At 40.8% G+C, this 20,505-nt stretch overlaps 1 protein-coding gene and 1 pseudogene across 1 annotated transcript in view; one reads left to right on the top strand and one right to left on the bottom strand.

Annotated features, from left to right (window-relative positions):
* Nucleotides 1–20,505, top strand: part of ndufs1 (NADH:ubiquinone oxidoreductase core subunit S1) — a 41,540-nt gene that overhangs the window by 10,181 nt on the left and 10,854 nt on the right. Inside the window, exons 6-13 of the mRNA XM_060827637.1 lie at nucleotides 3,229–3,310; nucleotides 5,930–6,060; nucleotides 10,104–10,289; nucleotides 15,148–15,282; nucleotides 16,705–16,819; nucleotides 17,684–17,829; nucleotides 18,222–18,350; nucleotides 20,179–20,308. Coding sequence (XP_060683620.1) covers nucleotides 3,229–3,310; nucleotides 5,930–6,060; nucleotides 10,104–10,289; nucleotides 15,148–15,282; nucleotides 16,705–16,819; nucleotides 17,684–17,829; nucleotides 18,222–18,350; nucleotides 20,179–20,308 — 1,054 coding nt within the window. The remainder of the gene's footprint in view (nucleotides 1–3,228; nucleotides 3,311–5,929; nucleotides 6,061–10,103; nucleotides 10,290–15,147; nucleotides 15,283–16,704; nucleotides 16,820–17,683; nucleotides 17,830–18,221; nucleotides 18,351–20,178; nucleotides 20,309–20,505) is intronic.
* Nucleotides 8,215–8,323, bottom strand: LOC132817747 (5S ribosomal RNA; annotated as a pseudogene).

The following is a 20,505-nucleotide window of genomic DNA, read 5'->3' as shown; positions in this document are numbered from 1 at the left end:
TGGCCAATTCACCTGACCCGCACATCTTTGGACTGTGGGAGGAAACCGGAGCACCCGGAGGAAACCCACGCAGACACGGGGAGAACGTGCAAACTCCACACAGTCAGTCGCCTGAGTCGGGAATTGAACCCGGGTCTTCAGGCGCTGTGAGGCAGCAGTGCTAACCACTGTGCCACCGTGCCACCCGCTTATTTGTACTGATACCAAGATTAGTTAGAAAGCATGTTGTGATAAAGACAAATGGGTTATAGATGCATATCGATAGGGTAGTTTGTGTGGGCAAAAGTCTGGCAAATGGAGAAATATGGGAAGTTGGTCATTTTGGCAGGAAAATGAAAAGCTAAGTATTATTTCAAAGGAGATTGACTGGAATTCTAAGGTGCAGAAAAGTTTAAATGTCCTCAGTAAAGGTAAAGTTGCCATATTCTTACCACACTACAGAGCTGTTCATTAGAGAGAGACAACTGATGGCATTTTAGTCTGAGAGTGATCACACCTCCGGTGAGGACAGAGGCTGAGAAGGAGAATCCTTCATGGTAACCTCAGCTGGTATTGGAATTGAACACATGGTGTTCTTTAAGCATATTAATAGTAAAAGATTAGTGAAGGACAGAGGAGGAGCTACAAGGAACAAGCTACTTACTGAAACATAGGATATGATCGTGGTCCTAAATGAATATTTTTGCTTCTAGAAAAAGGTGACAATGGCCTCGTCAAAAATGTGTGTTCAGCAACTGAACAGTATAGTGATAAAGACGACGTGCTGAAAAGGCTGGCAGCACTCCTGTTGGAGAAGTTGCCAGGCTGAGATAAAATGCATCCTCAATTGTTGAGAGAGTTAAAGGAGGAAATTGTGGAGCCATTGACAGAGCATTTCCAGGCCTCCCTGGAACACAGGATTAGTCCTGGAAGTTGGAGGATTGAAAATATGGCACCATTATTTAAGAAATGGATAAAGGATACCACAGCAGACCACGGGCCTATCAGCTTGGTATCAATAGTGGGAAAACTGATGGAAACTGTAAAATGGGATCAGGGTAAATATACACTTTTAAAATGAAAAATTAATACTAGGCAGTAAACTTGGTATTATCCACCACAGGTCATGTCTGACAAATTTTGATTGAATTCTTTGACAAGTTGACACAGGCAATGGAAGAGGTTGGTGCTGTGGATGTTATATATTTGGACATTCAGAAAGCATTTGATAAGCCGCCACATGGCATATTTTAGCAAATTAGATATATTTAGGATTGATGGGTCCTTGGCAACATGGATCAAAAATTGGCTAAAAGATAGGAAACTGGGATAGGTATTGATGGGCATTTCTCAAATGGGAGATGAGTTGAAATGGTGTACTTCAGGGTTCAGTGTTGGGACCCTTGCTTTTTCTGATTTATGTAAACCGTTTGGGTGTTGAGGGAACAATCTCTAAATTTGCAGATGTATTTAAACTCAGGAGTATAGTGAATTGTGAGGATGATGCTGAGCACCTTTAGAGGGCCATTGATACGTTTGCCAAATGTTAGACACCTGGTAAATGAATTTCAATGTAGAAAAATGTAACGTAATGCATTTTAGTAGAAGAAACAGAGAGACAATACTTGCTCAATGGTCTAACTTTGAGTGGAGTACAGGAGCAGAGGGACCTCATAGTTTACCTACACAATTCTGTAAAGGTAGCCAGACAGTGAAAACTGTGGTTCAGAAGGCTTTTAGAATCTTTGCATTTTAAATGGAGATTGAGTACAATTACAAGGAAGTGATACTACACCTGTATAAATCATTGGTCAGACCATATTTGAGTACTGTGTTCAGTTCTGGACAACTTATTTAAGAAGGATGTTAAAGCACTGGAGGAAGTTCAAAGAAGATTTACGAGAATTCTATCAGGAATGAATAATTTTCAACATAAGGACAGATTAGAGAGATTGGGCTTATTCTCTTTTGAGCAGAGAAGTTTAAGGGGTGACCACCTTGAGGTTCAAAATTAGGAACACTTTGAAAGGGTAAAGAAGGATATTCTGTTTCCACTATTTGATATGTCAGTAACTGTGGTTCACAATTTCAAAATTGTCAGCAAGAGAGCTAGGAGTGAAATGAGGAGAAACTTCTTCACTCAGAGTTGTTAGGATTTGCAGTGTGCTGCCTAGGAGGGTGGTGGTGTTGGATTCCATAGGAGAATTCAAAAGAGAGCTAGATTTATCCTTCAAAATGATGAAGTTAAAGGGCTGCAAAGAAAAGGTTGGAGAGTGGGACTCACCTGATGAAGGAGCAGGGCTCTGAAAGCTAGTGCTTCCAAATAAACCTACTGGACTATAATCTGGTGTTGTGATTTTTAACTAGGAGATATGGGTTACATTCAGTGGTTAAGAGTAGGATTTCGGCTTAGTGGTTGTGGTTGTATACATGGGTTAGGGTTCAGAATTGGAGGTGGGTAGTTATGGTTAGGAAAAGGATAGGATTAAGGATGCAAAACGGAAAAGTTCTTGCAGTATATGGTGAAGTGAGTGTGGATGGGATATTTCTCCTGGCTGTTGAGTATACAAACTTGGGGCTCATAATTTCAGAATAAGGGTTAAAGAGATGAAGAAACTCCTCTGCACTTGGAAACTTGTGAATCTGTGGATCCTTCTAGCCCAAAGGGCTGCTGAAGCTCATATCAACCAGCATATTCAAGACATAAAGCAATAGATCACTGAAGACTCATCGAAGCTTGTGGTGACAGTGTGAAAAAGTGGTATTAAGGCAGTCTGAATAGTCTACTCCCATTCCGATGTATGGAAGCCTTTTGTAGATTAGATTACTTTATGTAAAACCCAAATTGCTTTATTTAAAATAAACTGAAAGAACCATTTTTTTGTACTGTTCAAAGGCAATCAGTACCAGTTATTAATGAAATAAATTGTCAAACTGATTTTTGATGTAACTTGCCAAGTTTTGTGAAAACTTGAGAAGTTCTTGGGATGGCGGGAAGGAAAAGTAACTTTCAGGAAGGAGAAATACAATGTGAATGCTTTCCAGAAGACTAAATATAAGGTTTTGGTTTGGATTGAACGGTATTGGTAAGATAGATACCGTGCACTCTGGAGACCTAACAAGTTTCACTGATGCTTTGTATCTTAGTGGAACATTCAGTGTTCATTGTGCAACAAAAGATTTGACCTTCATTACCTTGTGTATTATTGAATCTAGTTATTGTGCTTCATTTTTGTTTTGTCTTAATAGGGAAGGTGTGATGGAGTTTCTGCTGGCTAATCACCCATTGGATTGTCCCATCTGTGATCAAGGAGGGGAATGTGATCTCCAGGTATCACTGATAATGATAATAACGAATGTGAAAAGTCCTTGCTTCCATGAGTGAAGATGTAATAGGGGATAGATGTTATAATTCTTGTGGCTTCCATCAGTTTTACTTGTGTTCCATGCCTATAGATGACCTTCATTCTCCTTGGAACTGTATTATATCTGGCAATGCAGTACTGTCTAGGTATCAGACCAAAGTTATTTTACTCGAAGATGTTCACTGCTAAATCCTCCTGTTTCCATGCTATTTTGAACAAACCCTGTGGACAGTGAGCCTTGTACTATAAATAAAATCAGATTTATTAAAAGTAAAAGTGGAATGGGTACATAAAATTAATCCAAAAGTTATTGTATGTTGTACCTCCTAAATAAAAAAAATTGGAGTACTTTTGTCAATAATATCAAATCGCAGATAATCTCCATTTTGCAGCTTACAAACGAAGTTTTGATTGTGGGATCCTAAGGTGCTTATTTCAACATGAGCTGCAATGTAGTATTCAGAATTGAAGATCTCTTAGAGGCAGGTATGAAAGTTTTATCCCTTCCACACAGCTGATGGCTACTGACCAAGGAATTGCCTGCTGCCTTAGGAATAAATTTGCTGGCAAGTCTTCATCATTTAATTGTTAACTTGGTTCAGGAGGAGATAAAAGTTAACTGTTCACACCAGCTGTTTGCTTTGTGAGAGTGTTGAGAATATAATTTAAGGCCAAATAATAAACAAAATACACTAAGGGCAGAATACTTTGAAGGTTCCATTTAATGTTTGTGTTAAGCTTATCCTATTTGTGGCAATAATGTTAAATCATCTGTTATTGCAATATGTCATGTATCCATTAAATTAAATAAATTCCACCAGTTTCTAAAGCATATCAAATTATGATGCAATGCGTTCCCATGGCTATAGAAGAGAAAGGGACTGATCTTATGGACAATTGTAGCTGATTAAAGAGTTTGAGATGTTAGAATATATTTCTTCTGATGGAAACATCCAGAAGGACTTGGCTCACAGCTGTAACATTAGAGCTGGGTCATTCAGGGATGATATCAAGATGTGCTTCATGCAAAGTAGTGGGACTTTGGAACTCTCCCTCCACAGAAGTTCTAGCGGCTTTGTGGCATTTGAATGTTTGAAATTGACAGGTCATTTTTTTTGTTGAGTAGGGATGATAGAACTAAGTTGTGTGTTTGGAGATTTCGAGTACAAATCTTTTTTATTAATAAAGTAGGTGGTAGAATTGGCTTGAGGGGCTCAATATTTGACTCCTGTTCTTGTGTTTGCTGTCCTTTATTACAAGTTGTGAGAGTTTATCTCTTTACAAGGCATTCCCAGAATGTTGCTTCTGTATGGTGCCTCAGAGTGCAGGAACATTGTTAGATCTGAGGTGCCTGCCTGGTGAATGCACTGCTTGAACTGCTCCATCAGTTGAACCAAACACATGGACACTTGCATTCTCTCTCTAGCCTAAAGGAGAATTCTCAGCTACTAACTTGCTGCCAGAGTTCTCCAAACAGCAACTGTACGAATCACCTGAGGGTGCTTTGGAAGGGTGTGGAGTGTTTGGAGGGAAGCACTCGAGTAAGAGGAAAAAGAAAGTCAAGAATTTGTACTGAGTGAAATTGTACAATCTTTGAAGGAATATCAGAGATAAATGTTTTTATAATGAAACTAACAGAGAATGACAAGACAAAGGCATAGCTCAAAGAATTACTGTAGAGTTCACAAAATCACAGAATGATTACAATGCAGAAAGAGGGCATTCAGCCCATCATATTTGCACTTGCTCTCCAACTGAGCATGTTGAATTAGTGCCATCCTCCTATCTTTTTTTCTGTAATCCTGCACATTGGTATATGATTTTGTGAATAGAAACATTCGGAATATTTCAGGTGAACCTGCAGCCACCACACTTTGAGGTATTGCTTCCAAACCCTAACTCTGTGTGAAAATATTTTTTCTTGCATCACATTAGTTTCTTTTGAAAATTAGTTCATCTGTTCCCTCTTACTTTTTGATTTTTTTTGAGTAAAATTGTTCCTCATTGAATTGTTTGTTAAAGCCTACTTTTATTGAAGGTTCAATGAGATTAATTTTAAGAATATTAAAATTAGTTCTTTTGATGACCAATCCAGCAGAAGTCCCGTGTGGCATCCTTTAAGGTAAAATGAATTTCAAATGAGTGTCCAGATAATTTAAGTTATAAAATTTATATTCAGTCACTTTACTTATTAATCCACATGTTTGCATATCACAATGCCTCCGAGGTTAGATATATCCATATTTATTAAAAGCTTTATATTTGCATGATTTCCTGTCAACTCTTATTACAGCATAACATGCTTACAAAACAAATAATAACAATTTTTATTCCTCACTGGAGGCGCTGTTCTTAGACTTTTCAAAGCCTTATATTGGCAGACCATGTATGAAATGGGAAGCTCAAGCATTGCAGACAGGAATTGCATGCAGTTGTAGCATATTTAGTTTGATGTTGTCTTTCAGGCACTATGAGTTTGCCAGCCAATATTGTTTGATCCTTCCATGTCTATTATTTAATGACTGTCTGTTTGTCATTCACATTTTATGTGCTATGTAATAATTGTGATTGATTCATTGTTATAGGATCAGTCAATGATGTTCGGCAGTGACCGAAGCAGGTTTACAGAGGGAAAGAGAGCTGTGGAAGATAAAAACATTGGGCCTCTTGTGAAAACAATAATGACTAGGTGTATCCACTGCACACGCTGTATCAGGTAATTTTTCAAAACTACTCTTATTAACTGTATATCTTATTAAAACCGTTCTTCCAATAGTTGATGAACACCCAGTCTGCTTTCACAAGCATCGATGCAGACAAGAAGCTCTATGGAAAGTGTCGCTGATGTCAGCTATGGAAAGAGTTGTATCCCCAAGGTGCTGGCTATAGTTCATTAGGTCGCATGTATTCCTCTGAAGTCCCATTATATAGACTTGAATAAAAATGTCTCGGCTGACGTACCAATGTATTACTGAGAGTGCTGTATTGGAGAAGCTGTCGTCTTTTAAGTGCAATATTAAACTGAGGGCCCATCTACCCTTTTAGGTGGATATAAAAGATCTTGTGGCACTCTAAGAAAATGTCCTAACCGATGTTAATCCTTCAACTAGCATCATTAAAATAGTTTATTTATTTTCTCATTCCCATTTAGAGTCATAGAGATGTACAGCATGGAAACAGACCCTTCGGTCCAACCCATTTATGCCGACCAGATATCCCTACCCAATCTAGTCCCACCTGCCAGCACCCGGCCCATATCCCTCCAAATCCTTCCTATTCATATACCCATCCAAATGCCTCTTAAATGTTGCAATTGTACCAGCCTCCTCCACATCCTCTGGCAGCTCATTCCATACATGTACCACCCTCTGCGTGAAAATGTTGCCCTGTAGGTCTCTTTTAGCTCTTTCCCCTCTCACCCTAAACCTATGCCCTCTATTCTGGACTCCCCGAACCCAGAGAAAAGGCTTTGTCTATTTATCCTATCCATGCCCATCATAATTTTGTAAACTTCTATAAGGTCACCCCTCAGCCTCTGATGGGGCTGTTTTCCCTGCAGCAGCCTGTTCAGCCTCTCGCTGTAGCTCAGATCCTCCAACCCTGGCAGCATCCTTGTAAATCTTTTCTGAACCCTTTCAAGTTTCACAACATCTTTCCGATAGGAAGGAGACCAGAATTGCACGCAATATTCCAACAGTGGTCTAACCAATGTCCTGTACAGCCACAACATGACCTCCCAACTCCTGTACTCCATACTCTGACCAATAAAGGAAAGCATACCAAACACCTTCACTATCCTATCCACCTGTGACTCCACTTTCAAGGAGCTATGAACCTGCACTCCAAGGTCTCTTTGTTCAGCAACACTCCCTAGGACCTTACAATTAAGTGTATAAGTCCTGCTAAGATTTGCTTTCCCAAAATGCAGCACCTCGCATTTATCTGAATTAAACTCCATCTGCCACTTCTCAGCCCATTGGCTCATCTGGTCAAGATCCTGTTATAATCTGAGGTAACCCTCTTCGTTGTCCACTACACCTCCAATTTTGGTGTCATCTGCAAACTTACTAACTGTACCTCTTATGCTCGCATCCAAATCATTTATGTAAATGACAAAAAGTAGAAGGCCCAGCATCGATCCTTGTGGCACACCACTGGTCACAGGCCTCCAGTCTGAAAAACAACCCTCCGCCACCATCCTGTGTCTTCTACCTTTGAGCCAGTTCTGTATCCAGATGGCTAGTTTTCCCTGTATTCCATGAGATCTAACCTTGCTGATCAGTCTCCCATAGGGAACCTTGTCGAACGCCTTACTGAAGTCCATATAGATCACGTCTACTGCTCTGCCCTCGTCAGTCTTCTTTGTTACTTCTTCAAAAAACATAATCAAGTTTTTGAGACATGATTTCCCACGCACAAAGCCATGTTGACTATCCCAAATCAGTCCTTGCCTTTCCAAATATATGTACATCCTGTCCCTCAGGATTCCCTTCAACAACTTGCCCACCACCGAGGTCAGGCTCTATAGTTCCCTGGCTTGTCTTTATCGCCCTTCTTAAACAGTGGCACCACGTTTGCCAACCTCCAGTCTTCTGGCACCTCACCTGTGATATCGATGATACAAATATCTCGGCAAGTGGCCCAGCAATCACTTCTCTAGCTTCCCACAGAGTTCTCTGCTCCAGTTGATCAGGTCCTGGGGATTTATCCACCTTATAAACAGTTCAAGACATTTAAATGCAGCAATACAAAGTTAGACTCACAGCAGGGCAAACTGCAACTTGCACCAATGGCAGCAGTGGGATTTGAACCCACGCCTACGTAGAGACTGGAGCCTTAAACCGCTCAGCCACACGACCTGACTTTTAAAAGCCTACGGCAGCTGGTATTCCCAGGTGGTCTCCCATCCAAGTATTAACCAGGCCTGAGTCTGCTTCGCTTCCGAGATCGGGCGTTTTCAGACTAGTATGGCTGTTGGGGGAACTTACTGTGCATAATTTGGCTCGCTGATTTATTAGATTACAACTACATATACTATATTGACTTTAAACTATTTTGGAACATCTTGGAATTGTGAAAGGCACACATAATTGTCAATTCTTCCGTTTATAAATATATTTAAGGAAAAGAGGGTAACTAGGCACAGAATAGGCTGCCTTGCTGATCATTGAAGGGCCCTATGTGGAGCCGCAGGAGATGTGGGAGATAATAAACAAGTATGTTGCATTAGTATTTACTGTGGAAAAGGACATGGAAGATATAGAATGTGGGGAAATAGATGGTGACGTCTTGAAAAATGTCCATATTACAGAGGAGGAAGTGCTGGATGTATTGAAATGCATAAAGGTTGATAAATCCTCAGGACCCGATCAACTGTACCCGAGAACTCTGTGGGAAGCTAGGGAAGTGATTGCTGGGCCTCTTGCTGCGATACTTGCATCATCGATAGTCACAGGTGAGGTGCTGGAAGACTGGGGGTTGACAAACACGGTGCCATTGTTTAAGAAAGGTGGTAAAGACAAACCAGGGAACTATAGACCGGTGGGCAAGTTGGAGGGAATCCTAATTGACAGGATATAGATGTATTTGGAGAGGCAAGGATTGATTAGGATTGCCAGCATGGCTTTATGCACGGGAAATCATGTCTCACAAACTTTGTTACTTTTTCAAAAAACGCAATCAAGAGGATTGATGAGGGCCGAGTGATAAATGTGATCTAGGTGGACTTCAGTAAGGCGATCAACAAGGTTCCCCGTGGGAGACTGATTAGCAACGTTAGATCTCATGGAACACAAGGAGAACTAGCCAGGGTTGTTTCTCAGACTGGAGGCCTGTGACCAGTGGAGTGCCACAGGATTGGTGCTGGGTCCATTGCTTTCTGGCATTTATATAAATGATTTTGATGTGAGCATAAGAGGTAGAGTTAGTAAGTTTGCAGATGACACCAAAATTGGAGGTATAGGGGACAGTGAAGAAGGTTACCATGGAGTACAACGGGATCTTGATCAGATGGGCCAATGGGTTGAGGAGTGGCAGATGGAGTTTAATTCAGATAAATGTGAGGTACTGCATTTTGGAAAAGGAAATCGGAGCATGACTTATACACTTACTGGTAATGTCCTGAAGAGTGTTGCTGAACAAGGAAACCTTGGAGTGCAGGTTCATAGCTCCTTGAAAGTAGAGTCACATGTAGATAGGATAGTGCAGAAAGCATTGGGTGTGCTGTCCTTTTTTTGGTCAGTGTTGCATGCAGGTGTTGGGAGTCCAGAACTAGAGGGCATAGGTTTAGGGTGAGGGGGAAATATTTAAAAAAAGGGACCAAAGGGGCAACTTTTTCACGCAGAGGGTGGTGCGTGAATGAAATGAGCTGCCACAGGACGTGGTGAAGGTTGGTACAGTTGCAACATTTAAAAGGCATCTGGATGGGTATATGAATAGGAAAGGATATCAGCCAAGTGCTGGCAAATGGGACCAGATTAGGTTCAGGTATCTGGTTGGCATGGATGAGTTGGACCGAGGGTCTTTTTCTATGCTGTACACCTCTATGACTGTATCAGAGAGGGGATAAAAATCATCAAAGAATTCAAGTTGTGTTTCTTCACCCATTAGTTAAATGTTGTAACCTTCAGTATAATAACCTAATTTACTTAAAAATGATATAATACATGTAATGGGGAAATTCCCAATTTCCATTCATTTTGATGAATATAAACACTCAATTCTGGGAGGGAATTGAAATTCTCTTTCATCCTTCTACAGGTTTGCCAGTGAGGTGGCAGGAGTGGATGACCTGGGCACCACAGGAAGAGGAAATGAGATGCAAGTTGGCACATACATCGAGAAAATGTTCATGTCAGAAGTGTCAGGAAACATCATTGATCTTTGTCCTGTCGGAGCTTTGACATCTAAACCTTATGCCTTTACTGCCAGACCTTGGGAGACCAGGTGCAGCATATCTTCAACTGTTTATTGTTGCACCCTGTTGCTGTATCTTGTAGTTTTATGTGCTTATGTGTTCCAACTGTGTAACTAGCAATGTGGATTGGATTGAGATGTATGCATCATGGATTCGGGGTGTAGGCACACAGCTGGTGAAGAACATAGGACAAAAAGTGCACTTTCAGCCATTTTTAATATTTGTTAGATCATAATTAATCTGCACCTCCATTCCATTTAGCTGCCCTGATTCCATTTTCCTTAATATCCTTAGCAAACAAAAATTCACTTTCACCCTCATGACTCCTCCTGGACCATGACCCCACCACAAAACATCAAGTGCTTGATTCCAGAACAACCACTGACCTCCCTCCTCTGTGGTAGCCCACATTCCTTGAATAATTTGATAACATTCTGTGTTTAGATTTCACTGCAGTCCTTGATAAGCAATTCAGAGGGTTGCTAACATCTGAGCCTGATGGTGCCTCCTTTTGATGAACGTCTTCTCTTCTCCAATCATCCAGTCATGTAAATTTAAACTAATGCTGTTCTTGAAAGGCTTGTTTCAAGAGACATCCCAGATAAAAGATTTTTCTTTCTGTAATCCTGTTTGAAAATTCCATACATTTTCTTCTGCCATATTGTTAAGCCATGTATCCGCATCCACATCAACGTGAACAATTATTCATCGCATCATAGAGATGTACAGCACGGAAGCAGACCCTTTGGTCTAACTTGTCCATGCCGATCAGATATCCCAACCCAATCTAGTTCAATCTGCCAGCACCTGGCCCATATCCCTGCAAACCCTTCCTATTCATATACCCGTCCAGATAGCTTTTTAAATGTTGCAATTGTACCAGCCTCCACCACTTCCTCTGGCAGCTCATTCCATACACGTACCACTTCCTGTGTGAAAAAGTTGCTCCTTAGGTCTCTTTCCCCTCTCACCTTCAAACTATGCCCTCGAGTTCTGGACTCTCCCACCCCAGGGAAAAGACCTTGTCTATTTATTCTATCCATGCCCCTCATGATTTTATAAACCTCTTTAAAGGTCACTCCTCAGCTTCTGACGCTCCAGGGAAAACAGCCCTAGCCTGTTCAACCTCTCTCTGTACCTCAAATCCTCCAACCTTGGCAACATCCTTATAAATCTTTTCTGAACCCTTTCAAGTTTCACAACATCTTTCCGAAAGGAAGGAGACCAGAATTGCACGCAATATTCCAACAGTGGCCTAACCAATGTCCTGTATAGCCGCAACATGACCTTCCAACTCCTGTACTCAATTCTCTGACCAGTAAAGGAAAGCATACTAAACACTGCCTTCACTATCCTATCTACCTGCGACTCCACTTTCAAGGATCTATAAACCTGCATTCCAAGGTCTCTTTATTCAGCAACACTCCCTAGGACCTTACCCTTAAGTGTATAAGTCCTGGTAAGATTTGCTTTCCCAAAATGCACCACGTCGCATTTATCTAAGTTAAACTCCATTGACCACTTCTCAGCCCATTGGCCCAACTGATCAAGATCCCATTGTAATCTGAGGTATCCTCCTTTGCTGTCCACTACAATTTTGGTGTCATCTGCAAATTTACTAACCATACCTCTGATGTTCACATACAAATCATTTGTGTAAATGACAAAAAGTAGTGGACCCAGCACTGATGCTTGTGGCACTCCATTGGTCACAGGCCTCCAGTCTGAAAAACAACCCTCCATCACCACCCTCTGTCTTCTACCTTTGAGCCAATTCTGCATCCAAATGGCTAGTTCTCCCTACATTCTATGAAATCTAACCTTGCTAACCAGTCTCCCATGGGGGAACCTTGTCGAGCGCCTTACTGAAGTCCATATAGATCACGTCCATCACTCTGTCCTCATCAATCTTCTTTGTTACTTCTTCAGAAATCTCACCAAGTTTATGAGATTTGATTTCCCATGCACAAAGCCATGTTGACTATCCCTAATCAGTCCTTGCCTTTCCAAATACACGTACATCCTGTCCCTCAGGATTCCCTCCAACAACTTGCTGACATCAGGCTCACTGGTCTACAGTTCCCTGGCTTGTTCTTACCACCCTTCTTAAACAGTGGCACCATGTCAGCCAACTTCTGGCACCTCACCTGTGATATCAATGGTACAAATATCTCAGCCAGGGGCCTAGCAATCACTTCCCTAGCTCCCACTGAGTTCTAGGATCCACCTGATCAGCTCCTGGGGATGTTTCCACTTTTGTGTTTCAAGACATCCAGCACTTCCTCCTCTGTAATATGGACATTTTGCAAGACCATCTATTTTCCTACATTCTATATCATCCAGTCCTTTTCCACAGTAAATACTGATGCAAAATACTTGTTTACTTTCTCCCACCATCTCTTGCGGCTCCACATAAAGGCTGCCTTGCTGATCTTTGAGGGCCCTGTTCTCTCCCCAGTTTGCCTTTTGTCTTAATGTATTTGTAAAGACCTTTTTGGATTCTCCTTAACTCTATTTGCCAAAACCATCTCATGCCCCTTTTTGCCCTCTTGCTTTCTCTTATAAATATACTCTTCTGAGAATTTGTTTAATCTGTACCTGACATATGCGTTCTTCTTTTTATTAACCAAAACCTCAATTTCTTTAGTCATCCAGCATTCCCTACACCTACCAGCCTTTCCTTGCCCTTTCCTGATGAAGGGCTTCTGCCTGAAATGTCTATTTTCCTGCTTCACGGATGCTGTCTGACCTGCTATGCTTTTCTAGCACCACTCTAATCTTGACTCTGATCTCCAGCATCTGCAGTCCTCGTTTTTGCCTAGCCTTTCCTTTTCACCCTAACAGGAATATACTTTCTCTGGACTCTCATTATCTCATTTCTGAAGGCTTCCCATTTGCCAGCCGTCCCTTTACCTGCGAACGTCTGCCCCTCCAATCGGCTTTTGAAAGTTCTTGCCTAATACTATCAAAATTAGCCTTCCTCCAATTTAGAATTTTAGCTTTCTGATGTGGTCTATCCTTTTCCATCACTATTTTAAAACTAATAGAATTATGGTTGATGGCCCCAAAGTGCTCCCCCACGAACACCTCAGTCACCTGCCCAGCCTTATTTCCCAAGAGTAGGTCAGGTTTTGCACCTTCTCTGGTAGGTGCATCCACATAATGTTTGTGGAAGTGTTTTGTCTTGAATATTACAGTTGGATTAAGCTTTGTCCCATTGGATGGACGTAAAAGCTCAATGCTGAATCCAATATTTTCTTAGCTAGTTGTCTTCATTGTCACTGATTTTCCTCCAACTTTGTTCACCATTTAACCAAAAGTGATGTCCAAATTTGTGCAAGCATCATCTATATCCAAATACAGACCAATCTGTATCCATTCTTTTGTTGATGTTTGATTTCGACCTGCTGTAATGCAATATCTGTCATCACATTCTCCTGAGAAACCCTGTAAATTCTTGATCTTCTGATGCAGTGTAAAATTGTTTACCTTCATGATAAACTTTGTGTCCAGGTCAGGGTCTGAAGTCTGGAATGCACAAGTTTAAAGTTTATTTCGGGGTGAAGATTCCCGTCAATCCGTAAGAAGTTGAGTCCATTCTGGGGAATTCTATTGATATATTTTGCAACTTTGTCTTTCAACTATGGCATAAATAATTGAATACTCCTTCTAAAGCAACTATTTTAGCTGTGTCGAGAATATCCTCCAGTCTCTAAAATATTTCTCTGATACTTGGAATTCTCCTAGCTCTTGTAGAATTGTTCATTTGTTGTGCAACCTAAATTACTTTTGAGTTTGATCTAGGCACATGTATCTTGTCACTGTGCTGCCAAATTGGTGTGCGTGTTAAGGTAGTAAACTTGACTTGTTATGTTGGTGTGTATAGTCAGGAGGTGCTGAAAAGCTGCCTGCAATGGTGTACTATTCAATAACTCTGTCAATGAGCTGGTCTGCACCAGGGCAGATTTTATTCCAGTGGTGAGCAGGTGTTAAATCTGTGGCGCTTGAATTTTAGAACAAGAGTTGAGGATTAATTTTTTCACAAAGTCAATCATAACTTGAATTATATTGTAAGAAATGGGGAATTCGTTTAGCTCAGTGTGACGTCAACAGTACGAGTTCAATTCCCATAACTTGTTTGAGGTCACGGTGAAGGACTGTCCTCGACTGCTTCTCTTGCCTGAGGTCTGGTGGCCCTCAGGTTGAATCACCACCAGTTGCTTCTCTCTCTCTCTCATGAAAAAAACGGCCCCAATGGTCTGGTAAGACTATGGTGACACAACATTGTAAGAAATAATAGCTTTGAAATTCCCAGCAGCCTTTCCAAGTTTTTGTGGGGAGTTTCAGATTTCCATCTCGTAATGAATTCCTTGAATCATCATCATTACTCTTGAATGGCCTAACTCTAATTTTAGGGTCATCACCACCTTTTTTGTTCTTATCCCTGCCACCAGAGCAAAGCTTTTTCTGCCTTTGAACATTTTGTAAAGATTGCCCCTTAAATTTTCTAAACTCATAGTCAGTGAAATCATCTGTCATCATAATTTAACTATTTTGCTCTGTATATCATTCTCGGGGAGGGGGGAGGGGGAGTGGTTAAAATTTCACCTGAACCCATCAGAGTTCTCCTGCCACCTAAGGTAACAGGAGAGACCTCGAGATTTGACGTACAGAAAGTTCATAACTTGCCAGCCAAAGACACTTGTTTTGAAACACTATGTTACTTGTTAGTGATGTGTTTTGGGATCTTGTTCAAGTGTAAAGAGGATTGATGAACATATTACTGAAATCCTGTCACAATTCCTAAACTCAAATTGCCATACAAGCTATAATTCTAGTCTGCCAATTGGCATTTGTCACAAATGGCATCGTGCTTTTTACAAACAGGAAGACAGAATCCATTGATGTGATGGATGCTATCGGAAGCAATATCGTTGTGAGCACACGGACTGGGGAAGTATTGAGAATCCTGCCAAGGTTACATGAGGATGTAAATGAGGAATGGATCTCCGATAAAACCAGGTGATGAATTTTAATATATGTTTTGAAAAAGTCCTGCATGTAAAATTCTCCAATTCTGTGATGAATTGGCATGCTTTAGTAAACATTATAAAAGTGAGGCGGAAGAGATATTTCACTGCTATCATATAAGAAGGTTTGACCCAGTTGAAACATGCTCGCTTTGGAGTCTGAAAGTTATAGGTCCAAGTGCCAGTTCAGAGACTTAAGCACAAAATCTTAGCTGATACTTCAACACAGTAATGAGGGAGGCCTATATGGTCAGTGGTGCCTTCTTTCAAGTGAAATTTGAAACAAAGATTGCACTTTGGGCAGATGTAAAAGATTGTGGTATATTTCCAAAGGAGAGTTCTCTCCAATGTCCTCGTCGTTGTTCTGTCAATTGTATCCAAAAACACACAATCTGGCAATTTGTATGTTTCTTTTTTTGTGTGTGGGAGCTTGATGGATGCAAATTGACTGTTATGCTTCCTACATCTATTATAATCAGATTTCAAAATAACTGATTGGCTGTTTCTCGACCGCAAGGAAGAATATGGCATATACTAGACTGCTGAATTGTAAATGAAAGCATAAAAAAATGAGATTATGTCAATTCATTCGAAGAGAATTCTATTCACTGTCTCAACATTCACTTATACCTTCCCTTTGTCCCTTTTCATTTCAAATGTTTATCCAGTTCCCTTTTGCAAGTGACTTTGAATCTTTACTTACCACTTTGCCAGGTGAATTCCAAATCCTGACTATTCACTATGCAATGATTTTCCTCAAATCATCTTTAGTTCTTTTATACATCTCAATGGGATCATGAACTGGAAATTGAGCCCCTCTGTTCCTAAAGTCATCACAAATCTTGTTATAAATAAAAGCAGAATTCCCCAATTGGGCTGTTATTTAGATCTCGGTTGTTAGAAACACAGACCATTTTTTTTTGTACTTAACAACAGGTTATTATTTATTTCAGATAAATAGGCTCTAACAACAGAGAAAGAGTTAAGAATTGTTACATGTAACTACTAGTCAAATTTATAACTCACTTAGAACTTTCACACACAATCAGACAGACATAGACATTATAGTTTAATGGTTTAACACACCACAATTAAATCTTCTGCATACGATGCACAACTTGAATCCCTCATCCCTGGAACCTCATGGCTTAAACAGGCGATTAAAATTTGACATAATTTAAAGGTATTAGCTCAATGCAGTGATATGGTCCTTAATGTAGAAAGTCACTGTTGCATACAGGAAAGACCATGTAAATGCACAGAAAGACATTACAAAACATGCCATGTGCAGCAACGTCTCTGTGTTTCTACTTCTGAAATGAATTTTTTTTTGGGGGGAGGTGGTGCAGTTTGTTGATTTATTTTGAAATTTGTTTGGGTATTATTTTTCTTCTTCACGTATTTTGGTCTGCAGGTTTGCATATGATGGCCTTAAGCGTCAGCGCTTAATTGTTCCCATGGTTAGGGGTTCGAAGGGACAGCTGGTGTTTGCATCCTGGGAGGAGGCACTAACACAGATTGCTGAAGCGGTAAGAAACTGCCCTATCTTGTATTGGGCTGAACATATTCATAAAATGTTGAGGGCTCTGAGGCAGAGAGCGATGTTATGCAATGGAGCATATCAACTCATTAATCCAACACAATATCTGCTTACTATCTTTGGAAAGCAAAATCCTTTCTTGTCTCATCCTTTCTTGGCTCCGTAAAGTCGTCTAACCCCACAGTTCCCGGAGTCCTCGTATGGAGGTTCATGGGTGGTCAAAACCTAGACATTTTCCAGGACACCAACAAAACCATAGGGCTGGCTGATGAGCATGGAGGGCACCATTCCGGGGGACCATGATAAAGTGTAACCAAATGAGCAGCTGCTGGAGATGTGCTTAGTTTCTACAGTTCCATTCCATCCCCTGCTGGTGTGCTTCTTTCTGTGGGTGAGGAGTGAAGAATTTTCCATGTGGATGTATAATCTTAACTGAATATGAGATATAAAAATAAAAGTTACGTAAAAAGTTTTGGTGGACGAGTTGGGGAAAAACTGCTGTCACTGTCAGGAGAATTGGTTGTCAGGGCACTGAAGATAATTGATAAAAGTGCCAAAGGAAAGAGGAAGCCTTTTTTCCCTTGATGTAGTGAGTTGATCCAGAATGCACTGTATGGAAGGGTGATGGTAACAGAATCGACTGTAGCCTTAAGAGGCAATTTAAAATAGACTTGACCAGGCAAAATCATTGTATTATGAGGTAAGAGCAGGGAACCTGCACTAATTTGATAGTTCTTTCAAACATGTGACTTAAGTAGGACCTAATGAATAGCTCCTGTGCTGTATGTTGCAATGAAATCCAAAATTATTTGCTTTCCTGCCCTCACTGTTGGTGTTTATACCATGTCTACAGTTGCAGGGAGTACAGGATAAAGGTGTGGCTGCCATTGCTGGAGGAATGGCTGATGCCGAAGCACTCGTGGCCCTGAAGGACATGATCAACAGGTTAAACAGTGATGCACTATGCACAGAGGAGATCTTCCCAATGGCTGGAGCTGGGTAAGAATGCCACACTTGATGATGATCAGCATTGGTGAATAGAGCACAGGATTCCATAACAAACCCAAGATGATATTCAACAAGTTGCAGTGGTCCAGTGACCCCACTGGAGTTGTTTGCTCTGTGTGATGTGTCACAGTTCAGTTTGTATTGAGCTGGCATTTTTACAACTGTTGGATGCCCCATAGTTTGTTTTAGTTGCACAGTAGGAAGCAGAACAGTGGAAAGTTATCGCCCTCTAATGGCAGGAATTGTAAACTACTTTTGCTAGTTCACTGCAGTCCTTTACACATCAATGCTTCAGCTGTTACCTAACATAGCCACGTGTCTACACAGTATAAAAGCAGGGTGCAACAAAGTGCTTTGTTTGACTTTTTGCTGTTTCCAAACAGTACAGATTTGCGCTCCAATTATCTGCTGAACACCAAAATTTCCGGAGTAGAGGAGGCTGATGTCCTGCTGCTGGTCGGCACCAACCCACGCTATGAAGCCCCACTTTTCAATGTTCGAGTCAGAAAGAGGTCAGTATGTGGAGGATTGCAAATGTGAAAAAATGTGAATGCTGTGGGTGCACACAGCTTTTGTTCCTGGCTCGTTAATATTTCCTTTTGCTCACTGTCTTTGGCTGACAGATTCGCTAAGGGCTTGCGTTCATGTAGCTCTTTTAACATCAAGTAACACCTGAAGAGCCTTCAAACAATTGCATTCAAACAAAATTTTACCTTGATTTACAAAAGGCATATAGATAGAGTAGATGATCATCGGCTTCATCAAAGAAGTTCTGTTTCAAACACTTAGTAAAGGAGGAAAGAGGAAACGGGGTGAGGAGTCTTAGAGGGGGAGTTTCAGACCATAGAACTATCAACTGAAGACACCGTTGCCCATGGTGGAATGAATAAATCAGGGATTGCAAAAACCCAGCCTTTGAAGAAGAGTGACCTTGCAGCTTTGTGAGCCTGGAGAAATCACAAAGCTGTTGACAGATCTTTATTAAAACCGGAACAAACTTCTGGTTACCTATCATAATATGACTTGGTGTCAGATTTTGTGTGAGAACTCTCCTATAAAGTGACCTTAAGCGATGTGGATAAATACAGGTATATGCATATGTGACACCTTGGGTTCTGATAGTAGTGTATTCAGAACAGAAGGTATTGGGCCTAAGCCACATACCAGTATTAATGGTGAACAGATGAGCAGATCCTTGATCTTCTGTTTATTTGTTGGACCTTGCTGTCATGTTTGTGTTCATTATTAGACCCAAATTAAATATTTTTACAAAGCACCTTGAGCATAGTGCCTCCAGAATTTACTAGAGGCTGCATGTTACTTAATGCTGGAAACGTGTGGATATTCTATACTGAGTTTGCAGCTTTCATCAGGAGTGCAGTATTGCACTTTAATATTCCTGGATGCCTGCTACATAATCATGCTACACTATGACCTCTGTCACTCACTCATGCTCTTCCTCCTTCATTCCCAGTAATAGAGTATTTTGCACACATTTGTTCTCAAATCCCACATGTACACAGCAGTTTTGGGCACCGATGAAAGCATATTTTTAGTCCAGAATGTTGTTATTTTTGAGAGAGTTGAGAGGGAACGGTGAATGAGCATCTGTGTTGTCAAGTCAAGCAGTTGCAAACTTATTTGAACTTGCACTCAAAGCATTAATCAGTAAAGTCATAGAAATGAATGACAAATTGCAACATAGAAATAGGCCATTGAGTTCAACCTGACTATCTTATTGATCACCCTCCATGCAAGTAAATAATTCTGATCGCATTTACTCACCATGCACCCGAGATTGCTTTCTACTCTTTTCCTTCACTCGCCTGTCTAATCCATGATGTATCTGCAAAATGTTTGCAATCTCCATACACGAAGCTTTCAGTCTCCAATTGGGCAGACTAGCAGAGAGAGAACTAACATGTGCCCAGCAGTCAGCTTAGAACAATATCAAGACAAAGGATTCTAACTGAGGAGAAGCAAGACAAAGGTAAAGTCACCAATGTCCCAGAGAACCATAGGGCTACCCTCATCAGAGAAAGAGAGATGAATGTCGGTGGTTTAACCTGAGGGTCACCACACCTTTAGAAAAGGGACAAAGCTGAGAAGACTGTACACTTGTGGTCATCTCAGCTGGTACAGCAATTGAACCTACACTGTCAAGCCAGCTATCTAACCAACTAAGATATCCCCATATCATGGTGCTTTCAAATGTCACTTAACTGTGCATTTCCATCATTCTGTTGGTGTTCTTGAATTGAAGCCATTAAGGACTCTGTAGTTAGGTTGTGTTCCATAAAAGTTGATTCACTCCTTCCAAATGTTTGTGCCTTTTTACAGTTGGCTGCACAATGATCTCCAAGTGGCTTTAGTTGGGGCCAATGTGGATTTGAGCTACAACTACAATCACCTAGGAGACTCTCCAGAGGTGTTACAAGAGATTGCCTCAGGAAAGCACCCTTTCAGCCAGGTATAGCTCATGTCTCCAGGTTATCCTGATTTTATATACCACGTCAATACATTATATTATTATAATCCATCTCTAATCAACATTTTCATTGAATAATGTTGATGGAGCAACTGCTATATACTTGGTGCTTCTGCCATGGAATTGACTTCTGCCAAATTACAATAAATGTTGACTCATTTAACTCTTGAGAGTAAATT

The sequence above is a fragment of the Hemiscyllium ocellatum genome, chromosome 7, assembly GCF_020745735.1.
Source record: "Hemiscyllium ocellatum isolate sHemOce1 chromosome 7, sHemOce1.pat.X.cur, whole genome shotgun sequence".
In the NCBI taxonomy this organism is placed as follows: Eukaryota; Metazoa; Chordata; class Chondrichthyes; order Orectolobiformes; family Hemiscylliidae; genus Hemiscyllium; species Hemiscyllium ocellatum.
This window is presented reverse-complemented; position numbering and strand designations above follow the sequence as displayed.